At 42.7% G+C, this 12,315-nt stretch overlaps 2 protein-coding genes across 15 annotated transcripts in view; one reads left to right on the top strand and one right to left on the bottom strand.

Annotated features, from left to right (window-relative positions):
• The window catches only part of QTGAL (queuosine-tRNA galactosyltransferase), a 288,495-nt gene extending 285,926 nt beyond the window's left edge, over positions 1–2,569 (top strand). Inside the window, exon 12 of one of the 2 annotated variants that reach the window (XR_014788322.1) lies at positions 1,969–1,984. Coding sequence is in view for 1 of the 2 variants with exons in the window: in XM_084838336.1 (XP_084694462.1) it covers positions 1,969–2,009 (41 nt within the window). In the remaining variant the exon portion in view is untranslated. Of the gene's footprint in view, positions 1–1,968 lie in introns of both variants that reach the window. The other variant, XM_084838336.1, reaches the window with a different exon arrangement.
• The window catches only part of TBCD (tubulin folding cofactor D), a 219,903-nt gene that overhangs the window by 7,069 nt on the left and 200,519 nt on the right, over positions 1–12,315 (bottom strand). For all 13 annotated transcript variants that reach the window (XR_014788321.1, XM_084838327.1, XM_084838329.1 and 10 more), the window contains 4 exons: positions 11,897–12,018; positions 6,677–6,754; positions 2,713–2,802; positions 991–1,078 (listed from right to left, as the gene is read on the bottom strand). Coding sequence is in view for 12 of the 13 variants with exons in the window: in XM_084838327.1 (XP_084694453.1) it covers positions 991–1,078; positions 2,713–2,802; positions 6,677–6,754; positions 11,897–12,018 (378 nt within the window). In the remaining variant the exon portion in view is untranslated. The remainder of the gene's footprint in view (positions 1–990; positions 1,079–2,712; positions 2,803–6,676; positions 6,755–11,896; positions 12,019–12,315) is intronic.

The raw sequence follows: 12,315 nt of genomic DNA, 5'->3' as shown, positions 1-12,315 counted from the left end.
CTAGCCCATAGCCAGGAATATAAACTGGATAACAAAGGGATAGTGAAGAGCTCCAAAAGGATCTCTCCAAACTAGGGGAATGTGCATTAAAATGGCAAAGAAGATCAATATAAGCAAGCATCAAGTGATGTACATTGGGGCAAAAAACCTTCACATATATGCTGATGGGGGAAGGGATCTTGGAATTCTAGTGGATAATTGATGATATTGACCCAATGTGCAGCTGCAGTGAAAAAGGCAAATTCCATGTCAGGAATCATTAGGAAAGGAATCGAAAAAAAGACTGCTAGTCCCTTCAACACGATGAGGATAATGCTACCAATGGGCACTAGTCATGATGGCCTCATTCCCCAGCATCAGGGGTAGTATGTCTCTTAACACCAGTTCCTGGGAAACACAACTGGGATGGTGCTGTTGCTCATGTCCCACTTGTGGGCTTCCCATAGGTACCCAGTTAGGCACTGTAGAATGCTAGACTAGATAGGACTTTCGTCTGATATAGCAGGGCTTTTACATTCTAATCTTGTTCAGAAAATCAGAGCTGCTCAAGGACTAGGGTATAGTAATAGCTGAATGTGTTACTACTCACAGCTGTATGCACATGCTTGTTCTACACATCCATTGTGAAGCCAACCAGCATAGGATTTACAGAGCCTGTCTGTCTTTGAACTACGTAGGTCCAGAAAATGGGATACACACCAGTTTAGTCAATTAGAAATGTCTAAGAATGGGCTTTTAAACTGGGCAATTCTCTGTCTTGAATAAATAGGATTGAGGTAACTAATACTGACAGCAGGCTTCAAGGAAAAAAAGTAATCATTCATTTTTATATATATATATATATATATATATATATATATATATATATGAATGAATGAGAAAAATGCAAATGGTCTTTTAGAAGCCCTTTAAACTAGATTTAGTGGAATCTTCACAAGCTACAAAGATTGCAACTACCTCCAGGCCCCAACCAGCATCTCCGATACTTACAATAGGAAACGGATGGCAAAGAAGGAGGAAGAGCTGAAATAGAACTTTCTTTCTCATTTCACCTGGAAACTGAATCAGGCCACAAAACCTAAAAACAAGCAAACAAACAAAACCCCCTCATCTATGGCTTTCTTTTGTAATGCTATCACAGAGTTGCACATTATTGAATCCAACAAAGCATGTGCAATACAGAGAAACGCTCTGCTGCATTGTACCCACGTCACAGCAAACTTTGAGGAATGTATACATGAAAGAAGTTAATGGTTTAGAAACTGTTCTTACAGTGAGATGTGCTTAATATGATGGTTTAGAGGGCCAGTATACTGAAGAGGGCCAGTATAAATGTTCTTCTTGACACCAGAAGCGGAAAGAAGCTTTCTTGCATAAAACAATAGGTCAGTGATTGGTAAATTGTGTGAGGCTTCCTAGGGGGATTATTGCTTCTTTCCAGCCAGCATATTCTGAGGCAAAAGTGAATAGACAGATGCTGGATTAAGCCAATGCAAACTTTCCAAGTGAAGCTCCTTATCAAGTCTGCCCATCCTGTCTCCCTTCTTGTATCTGAAATATGGCACTGGGAGAAAAAAACTATTTTATTAATTTAAATAACACAGTAAAACATCTTTAAAAGCTTTATGTGAAAAAAGAAACTTTACAGAATTATTTACTTACCCGGCACTGATAAGTTTGAAGAGACCTTCACATGCTTACAAAACAACAACAACAACCAGGAAGAGCTGCTTAGCAGTATTATTGCTGTACATTGGAGTGGGCAACATGCGGCTCCTGTAGCCCTCCAGTGTGGCTGCTGCCACCCTACCAAGTTCAGGGCAACTCAAAAATTTTTTTACAAGCTTTTTAGGGGGAAAATGGTGTCCGTAGCTACTACAGTCAAACTGCAAGCAAGCTAAACTTGACCCTCTTGGTGCTCCGTAGCAGCTACCTATTTCCCCCTTAATTTTTTTTCCTTTTTTCCAGGTTCTACAGATTCTAGCCCACAAGTGAGGTTCCAAGGGTGAAAATGGCCCCCGGGCCTCCTGAAGTTTCCCACCCCTTCTATACAACAGGGTATGTTGGGAAAAACAGTCCAAAGCCACAGATTCAGTAGCTGAAGGAGTTTCGGATGGGGTGGAAGTGCCCATCCACTGGGAGAGAGGAGCTTTGTCAGCAGGGATGAGCACAGATTACTGCCAGTGGTAGGCCCTGAAACAGAGGCAGTCTTGTATCTGCTGGAACCAGAGGCCCCAGGTTCAGGCCCCTCAACTACACCAGCCTGGCACTGGAGTAGTTAATCCTTCACCACTGAAACCCATGTAGGGGAAATATATAAAGTAAAGAACTCCAGATGACATCACTAGAGGAGAACTGCTACTCCCCATGTCCTGCCCTGGCCAGTGTGAGCTGGCTGGACTTTGGAAGAGGCTGATCGTCTGCCACTTCATTCCCTCTCTCAGAATTGTGCTCTCAGCAATATTTGCTTTAGAATCAGTATTCATACATGGCTCTTCCAAATTCATTACAATAACAATATTCAGTCTTTTTTATAAAACAATTAAATCTCTGTGCAGATTATGAAAGTACTTTTTTTGTTATATTTTTTCATGTGTCTTCCCCCTAAAACCATACACATACAAGGACTATTCCTTCTTCAATGCAATGATTTATTTTCGCAGTCCACCAGTTATTAATTCCCCATTTTATTATAATTTTGTCCCAACTTACACTGCAATGCTGGAGCGGAGTTTCTGGATATCTTTAGACCTCCTGCTCTCTTCTTTACAAAGTGTAAGTAACTTCAAAGGAAATGGGTTGCTGAAAATATTTGAGAAAAAATCAATCTGTTATTAAGGTGAATAATTGTCTTGAGTGTTGTGAGATGCACTGGGCATTACAAAAGTAGCCACTAACCACTAAGCTGGCCAAGTGCAGCAACATTACCCTTGACGAGGCTTCCACTAATTAGTGCCATCTCTGGGAGTGAGAATAGCTACAGCTGTCTCTAGGAGGAGAATAGCAAATTGTAGCTATAGCCGCTATTACCTTAGCCCAGAAATCCAATGCTGATCAGTGTGGTATAAAGCACTATTTCATATGCTAAAGCTTTGTATATAATTAAGAGTTTCTTATGTTTGCATTCAGTCTGAAAACGATTTCCATGTAACTCAAAACCTTGTTTAGCCTTTCCCAACAAAAGCTGGTCCAATAACATGAGTGTTAGTTTGGATGCATATTCAGTGGTGAAGGCTTGTCTAGACTCTGCATGTGTAAGCAAAATACTGCACAAAGTTGGACACGTGTACACTACTCCCAAGGAAATGCATCCTATATATAATATTGCTGTGAAGGTAGGATGAAGAATGTTCTCTGCATTATTTGCTTCTAGTCTGTTTTAAATTTCTTCACAATTATGCAAGGATGTTCATAAGACTGGATGGAATTTATGGGAGATTAATTTAGTTAACGGGAGCGCTTGCTGCTTTTCAGCACTGGACAATGGCAATATAGGGAATGAGGTGTGATTTCCAAAGGAAATGACAATACAGGCATTCAGCAAAGAAGCCAATTACAGTTGAGCATCTGGAAAAAATTTAGTGCATGTAGTGTTAGATGTAGGATTCTGCATCTGAAATAGACCTGCTTTGCTTTCTGTCATCTGCCAATTCCACATTTTGTAATAACGGACTCTAACCTACGAGTGATCTCAAATAGCACAGCCCCTCCAAAGGAAATTGAAAAAATTCCTTCTCCTGTATGGGCAGCACTCCAGCAGAAACAGGATCAGCATCTAGGGAAAAGGGATCTGCCTAAAGATTCTGTGTTATGCAAATTGGGCACACGTGTTCTTGAAAATGGAGCTTTTAAAAAAAGGTGAGCTGCATTTTAACCAGATCAATCACGGCATCACTTGGGGTGGTCTTAAATCAAGAGCAAGACACAGAGTACCCCCCACCTGAAAGTCTGTACAGGAAAAATCACATATCTGTGGGTAAAGTCAAAGAGTCACACTGAGTTGTTGCTTGAGGTTTGTAGTTAAAGACTCCATCTGATGACACATTACTGCATCTTCAGCAAATTGTTACATATGTATAAACTACACTTTGGCCCTGTTCAGACGCACAATGGGGAAGGGTGGTTTGGCTAACCACTGCAAGAGCCCCTACCACACGTGCAGGTAACTACAGCCTGCAGTGTGGTTAGCCTAACTACTCACTAACCACCATGGTTACTGGTAAACTCCACAGTCCTCCAGATGGGTCACCATGCACCCCATTGGGTGGCCATTTTGGAGCCTCAGTGGAGGAAGCTGCTGCAGGCGGCCATTTTGGTATTCAGTGCTGCAGCAGCGGTCACCTTGGGTTTCGGTGCTGCAGCAGCCACAGGTGGCCATTTCTTGGGGGCTGGGGGTGCAGGTTTGATGGAGGGGTGCCACTTGAGGCAGGGATGCTGCTGCTTGGCCAGCCACCGGATGGGCGGGGATGTCTGCCCTTATCATGGAGGACACAGATGCTTCTGACTGGGAGTGCTAAGTGGGAAGGTCACTGTGCCAATAACAGCAGCATGGGTTTGAAAGCATCTTTTCTCCCTGCGTGCTTCTCCAATTTTCACACTGCAGGTGGAGATGGAGAGTGAGGAGGCTGGCTCTTGGCTGCCATGTCATGTGTTGCTAGGTAGATTTTGCCCATGGAAAACTGGAGTGCTGGCAGGAGTGGCTGGGCCGATTTCATCCACTCCTGCCGCGGAGCTCTATGGTAGCACGCAGTTTACCACGGGGGCCTGTTCAGACGTCACACTAGGCCATGTTTAGGGCTGCTAACCATGTTGCAGCAAGTGGTTAGTGAGCATGGTTAGTCCATGGTTAATAAACCACCTTGGTTGAATAAAACGCTGTTCAGACATCACACTAAGCCATTATGGTTAGCTCAAAAATGCTAACCATCATGGCTTAGCGTGATGTCTGAACAGGGTCCCTGCATATAAATACTACATGCACTGCTAAAATTGAGCAGAATAGTTTGAACATTCTTTTTCTGTTCTTTCGTCCAGTATCTCGAAAGACAAGAGAACAATCAGAAGACTATTCTATCCAGCTTTAGTAGCACGTGTATTATTTTTAGTATCTGAATTGGATATATCTTAGTCTTCAAGTACTATACTGGGAAATCCATTGGGCAGTTTTACTGATTGTTCGACTGGTTCATGGGGATTATTCTTTTAAGCAGATTATCCTCACATGGGATTGCTGTTAGGATTTTCTACTTATGATAATAGTACTTGTGGGGTGTCTTCTGCATCTAAAACTTTTGAAATTTGCACCAAAGACAGATTGGTTAACAATCCAGCACACACTACGGACACTACTTACTTTGTACAGTTTCTTAATTTATACTGATTTGACCTTGTCTTGAAATCAGGAAAGAATCTGAAATTATGGGGTTACTGGCAAACAGTGTACTGGAAACCTCAGAGAGAACTGGAGAAATTAAAAGGACATCTGATGTACCTACTTTCAAAGGCATGATTTCTCAAATATTCTCCTACAGGAAGGCTACCATGTGATTACTGCATCTTCAATAACCATATCATAGGAAGCTTTTAGTTCTTGATGTCCTTTGGGTTCCATAATTCTGTGGAAATTCTCAAATTCTGGCATTTTGTGTTGGATCAGTCTACAAGTGCAACCATTCCCTGTATTTTAAATCTTTTTCCATTGCTCAAACATGTGCTTTAGCACCATTTCTGGGCAGTTAGCAATACTACCAAGAATTATTAGGTTGAGTGATGTCACTGTGTGTTGGGAGCGAAGAGGAAATTGCAATAGGGGGAAAAGATGCTTTCAGTGATCAGGACCTTCTTCATGTAAAATATACCTGCAATGTTAAATCTCCCATTCCTTTTGTAAATCCTCAAGGATTTTTATTTTTAATTCTGTTCAGTGAGCAAAAGGAAGGTATTCTCCCTACTAGCTTTCAGGGGTGGAGCTTGGAGAGGCATAGGCATGGTGTAGTGGCGAGAGTGTTGGACTGGGAGCCGGGAGATCCGGGAGATTCTAGTCCCCACTCGGCCATGGAAGCTCACTGGGTGACTTTGGGCCGGTCACAGACTCTCAGCCCAACCCACCTCGCAGAGTTGTTGTGAGGATAAAATGGGGAGGAGGAGGATAATGCAAGCCACCTTGGGTTCCTTGAAAGAGGAAAAAAGGCAGGATATAAATTAAATAAATAAGGCCTTGCCTAAGGCCTTGCCGGCTGGCTCAGCAGGCCAAATTTCCCATTTAAGTCTTCCTGGTCCCCATTTAAGTCTTTCATATCCCAACAGCAGAGTCTTTGGAAACATGCTATCACTGGGAAATGTAATTTCAAAAAACAAAAACAACGCTGCCAAATTCGCAGTGCAAGAGGCACCATCTACTGAGGCAGAAGTTTTTCAAAACAGTCTTGATTATTGTATGGGCTGAGGCAGGACTCACAGCGCAACCCTCAGTACTGATAATGAGTTTTTCAAAACAAAGGACTTTTTCAGATAAACCCTGTCAAGATACAGAAAATTTGATTTGGTTTCCAATATTCTCCCTTGCCAGTAAAGTAAATTAGGGAGAATGCAACTTGCTCTTTGATGTTTTTCCAGCAATTGGGGGGGTGGGGTGGGGAGTCGACACTTTACCGTCCACTAATAACCACTTACTTACTTCTCTTCAGCTACAAAGATATCGAAGCAGCCATTGGCTAATATTTGGTCCAGCATCTTCAGCAGTGGTACAGATACCCTAGTGAGGAAAGAACATAAGACAATAGAGTACCCTGTTTGACACTACTCCCATTGAGATATACAACTGTCAGATGAAAAAGGAAATCTTTTGCCAAACTTCATACACCTACAATACTGTCAGTTGACTATTGATTAAAACTAATTTAAGAGCAGACCAACTTTGGGATGGTCCAAAGATAACTCCACATCTTACATATTCAAGAGAGAGTTCAGGTGGTAGTATGTAATCCACTAACACATTTATAGCGTTTATATGAACCTTATCATCCCACCAGCCAAAACTCCCCTGCAGGTGCCCCCCCACCACATGCCTGTCGTCTTGGTAAATGTGGGTACCAGATATTTGCTGAGATAATTTTCTAGTTCTGTCCTCAGAATAGGAAGAACACAGACCATGTTGCATTATTTCATGTGAAAGCCAGGCGACTACACAGACACCCCAGCATCAGGAGTGTGGAAACTTGTAGGGTTTGGCTAGGGCAAACATATAAATAAATGCTCAGAAGTGTCTTACCATACATTAAAACATGCCACAGTGAAGTTCTTGGATATCTAGTTGCCTGCTCACATGATACATTTCTTCAGATTTTCTTCTCCTTTCAGGCTTCCTTGTTTGAACCCACTGAATCTTAGATGTTGGAGAATGGCGGGAGAAGGACTAATCTTGTTTTAAGAACATCTCTAGTATGATGTAATGAGCTTGATCATGGGACATAATCCAAGATCACAACTTGTATAATCTGACCGAAATATTTGGGTACAAAGAATTATATACCAATACAGTGAGTTGGGTTGGGTGACATTCATATTACTTCCAGCCCCATAGTACGATGCATTATGAAGCTATATTGGAAGCATGCCTTCCCTTTAAGTCGAGAGAAATGGGTGTTAAGGTTGGTTAACTGTTGTTGGGGGGGGGGTGCACTTTTTTTACTCAAGAATAACTGATCTTTTAAAATTTTGTTGAAAAACCATTCACTGTAAAATGAAGCTGATTTCTTTCATCGGTTATTTTACTGCTAATTGGAAAAATGTATTCTGCCACTGATTTAATTTTTGTTTATATTAATAATGTTTTCCAATATCTAGCAACAAAATACTTCATTTGCTAAGCTAGGTTTGATAGAGAAAAACAAAGCGAAAAAGTTCAAAGTTCAACTGCTTTAGCTCCAGGGTCTGTAAGAGTCTACAACACAGTTTGGCAAAGCTGCTGGATTCCCTTCTGTCATTTATACAATTGGACACACATCTGAGCATTCCCATGTTGTATGTGTGTGTATGTCTGCAGCCATTTTCTGGTTGTTGCCCTACATGCCTTTTCAGAACATGAGGAGGAAATAGTTACACTGGCAGTGTTCAAGCATTAATACAACTCTCCCCCTCCCTTCCATCGTATGTTCTGAAATTCTGGAGGACTGATTGGTAACCTTTAACATTCTTTAAGTGCCTTGTGTTCTGGCTGCCTTATTTTTATTTCTAGTGAGACATGGCGGTATCATAATTATATATGAGTGAAAAATGGGCTTGAGACAATGCTCCTTGTCCCTGGGATCTAGTTCCATTCTTCTTCTAGGCAAGGGGTGGGTTAATTGTGGTCTTCCAGATGTTTTGGCCTACAACTCCCATCAGCCCTAGCCATCATAACCAATGGTAAGGGATGATGGGAGTTGTAGGCCAAAACATCTGGTGAGTTGCCTACCTCTGTTCTATGCACTCTGGAGACCAGAGGCCTAATTCATTTATTCCCCTCTCTTCTGGGGTCTGTAAATCCTACCAGAAACACTGGCTCCTACTGTCCCTGAAATCTCAATATCTCTGATGAGTATGGTTTTGTCCTTTCTGCTGCCAGTTGGTTACCACTCCCTGTTGGCTCCTCCTGCCTGTGCACAGGAAATGCCAGCAGGAACTAAGGAGATCTGAGACTTGTAGTTCTTGCGAGAGCATGTCACATAATGAGGTGCCCATCTCTTGCCTCTAAAACTACAAATTTTAGACTCTAGATCAGTGGTTCTCAACCTTTCTAATGCCGCGACCCTTTAATACAGTTCCTCATGTTGTGGTGACCCCCAACCATAAAATTATTTTCATTGCTACTTCATAACTGTAATTTTGCCACCACAAACCTTTTCCCAAGAGATCTTATGCTCTTTCAGAAATGAACCAACTGTGTCAAATACATCACGTGCAGTAGTTGTCGTTTCAAGATGTTTGCAAAAAAGAAACTCATCTTTAAAGTCACCATCATTAATATACCTCACGTAAACCAGTAACTGTGAACAGATCTGTAGATTCATCAAGCTGGATACTAAATATTGGAAGTGGAGCAGATTTAATTTCCTGGATTACCTGATCAAGAATATCAGCAGACATGTCATCTATTCTTCTGCGGACAGTGTCGTTAGATAAGGAAATTGCACTCAATTTCGTAACAAATTCATCTCTGATCATAACTCGAACAATGTCTTTGGCCGCTGGCAACAGTAAATCCTCAGCAATCCTCACCTTCCCATGGTACAGATTTTTTTTTTTTTTGCAGTAGTTGATGATTTTACAGTACATGATTTTACATTTACCCAGTAATTATAATTCATGAAGTGTCGTTTTATCTCCAATACTGCTGCTTTCAACACAGGTTGAGAACCGCTGCCCTAGAGTTTTTAATCTCCTCAAATGCTAAGCCAGCCCTGCATCCCACATAATGCATGCAGCCTGACAGGTAAAGTCTGATGACTCAATATTGATTCTGTTAACTCTTGATTACTGCAGCCTGATAAAGTTCAAGAGTGTGGTGAAAAGAAATCCATGGGATGCTATCAGTGGTCCTGTGCCATTCTGGCTGTGCAAATAAAGGGAGAGCCTCTCCCTCTGGACTTTTTATTTTCTTGCTGGCACAGTCAGTGAGGTGCCACACAGAGGTGGGCATAGTTTGTCTTTGCAGCAAGCATTGTGCAAAGGTGGGAGCCCAGACTGGTGGGGGTGTTTGTTGGATCAGGGCTTAGGAACTATACTGTAGTATTCTATCCCAAGGTCAAGCCTTGGTGGTGGTTGTAGGAAAGCTGTGAAAACAGGTGTAGGAATAAAAGAAAGGCATCACAACCGGAGCATGGTAAGCAGCTGAACTGTTCCGTGATAAACTAAGAAAATCTAGGGCTGGATGCACAAGATACATAGCTCATACTCAGATAGGTTACCTAAGTGCAGCCCAATAAGTAATAATATATTTTAGCTGTTGCAGTCTGTTCGAGATGTGCAACAGTTGCCCACATAGGCAGACACCTAGTATCATGTGCAATGGGAGAAAAATTCGATACTAAAGATACTAATGAAACTAGGGGCTACTTTCACCATGCTAAGATTTGAATCTGGGATCCATTTTGGATTAGATCCAGATTTAGTCATGTGCAATGGGAGTTCCCCACCTCTCCTTCCCATAGCAGCCCCTCCAGACTCCCATAATGTTACACAGTGGGTTAGGGGACCTGCTGAATGGGGTGAACTGTAGTTTGTGTGTGTGTGTGTGTGTGTGTGTGTGTGTAGGATTCTCAAAAATTGAGCAGAAGCCTTCCATCAATTGAAGGCAGATCCTGGATCCAACCCCCTTCGTTTGCTTGTTTGTACCAGTTAGCCTCAGTGCATACTAATTGGTAATTTAAAGTCTCACAATTATAAACCGATTTTGCGAGCACCAGAAGATGCCAATTCCTTGGGATCACCTTATCCGGGACGTGAGAACACCTATCGTGATGGGAGACGCGTGCGCGCTTTCCCTACCCAGCCCTATAGTGCTTCATAGAACTGAGGGGAACTGGCTTGACGTAGCATCGCCCGTTTACACGGCCATCTGCTCGGACTGCTCTTTCCCCCTACAATCCATTGGGGGCAATGGGCGCTTCGGAGCACGCTGCCGCCCACCCTCGTTTCCCTGCTGCGCCCTATTAGGGGATTGGACACCGGAGCGCTCGCGACGCCCGCTCAGCAGCGGAGGGAGGCTCGCGCCTGCGGATCTCCTCCCTGTCACACACCTGGCTCAGTTCTGACCGCTCCACTTCAGTTAACGGCTTAAACGTCTCCTCCATTCGAACGTCTTCGTTTACTTCTCTCCTCCCCCTGCCCTAGCCCAAATTACGTAATTATAGGTGCTCGGAGAAGCGTTGTCGCCGAGCATTGTGGGGCTTGTAGTTTGGTAATGAGGCAGGAACTGCCAAGATGTGTTTGTTTCGGGGTGTTTTCTGATGGTCTTAGGCGACCCCTGTGAAAGAGTCGTTCGACCCCCAAAGGGGTTGCGACCCACAGGTTGAGAACCGCTGCTGTAGATTGTTCTGTACAGGCATGCTGCATGTGTGTGTATTCTAGAGGGCATAGGTTAGCAGCTCTTTGTTCAGAAAGCTTGTTCTGTTCTAACTCTACTTTTGATTGCCTACAAAATATCTCACGGGATCTTACTACTCTCCACAAGATCCCAGCCTTTCAGAGCATTCTTATACCCTTCTTATATCAGAGGACAGAGCTTGGGCAACTCCAGGTCTCTGTACCTAGATCTAGGAGCCCCAGCCCACCCAAGGGAGGGTTGAGAACTGTCCATCCCTCTCTCCTACAAATCACCTAATCATTTACCAGACAGATTCTTCTTCTATGATGTTTTCAGGGGTATATCTCCTCCCATGCAGTCTTGCTCTATTTTGTAAGCCCTCCTTTTCTAGAGTTCTCTGCTGCTTATAACAGACCACACGCCACTGCTTTCCTACCCATGTCCTTATCCAGTCCAGCTGCACTTAATTTCAATCAGCTAGGAAGGGCAGGGAGCCAAATTGTATCTCTCCCTTTCTCAGGCTCATCAAAATCTGAATTATTGCATATACATATGTAACCTAGGACCTGTTCAGAAAATACCCCTAAAATACAATTTGGTTAGACAAGTTACTGTCTATCTCTCATATCTGGCAAATTAGAAAAAGCTTTTGCCCTGATGACCTGGAACATCATTGGGCCTTTTCATAATCATGGGTAGTTATGAAATTCTACCCATCACAATTTGTAGTTGGAAAATGCAATTCTAGTGATGTTTTCTAATGACTTACTAGGAAACACAGATAAACATTCAGGAATATATCTAACAAGCCCCTATAGAAAGAGAGATTACCTGTCATTCAGCAGGTTGTCCTCAAAGACCTGCAGCAGTGTCTCACAAAAGCTGCTCAATGCATCCATGTCGCTCTGTATACTCTTCAGATAGTCAAACAGGCTCTGTGATGAGCATCGCACCTGCAAGTGAGGAAAATGCCCAATAAAGCAAACTGTCTTGCCTATGGAGAAGCACAAGCGTTTTTGAATGTAAAAAGGTTTTGTTCAGTCTTCACTGCATGTCTGAAACATCAGAAATCAATGTTACTCCCACTGTTTTTCAAAGCCAATAGAAATTCTATGCTAAGGCAGACATTTCCCGCCTCCCCAGCTGAATTTATTAGTTCCTTAGTTGAGAGGGCAGATGAAGGCTAAAGTCCTGAACATAGGCAGGATCTTCCATACCATAGTTCCAACTAGATTAATCCATAATACCAA

This window comes from Heloderma suspectum, chromosome 2, assembly GCF_057233095.1.
Source record: "Heloderma suspectum isolate Gila_16-S chromosome 2, 16-S_ref, whole genome shotgun sequence".
NCBI lineage: Eukaryota > Metazoa > Chordata > Lepidosauria > Squamata > Helodermatidae > Heloderma > Heloderma suspectum.
The sequence above is the reverse complement of the archived record's forward strand: the minus strand, read 5'-3'. Positions and strand labels throughout refer to the sequence as shown.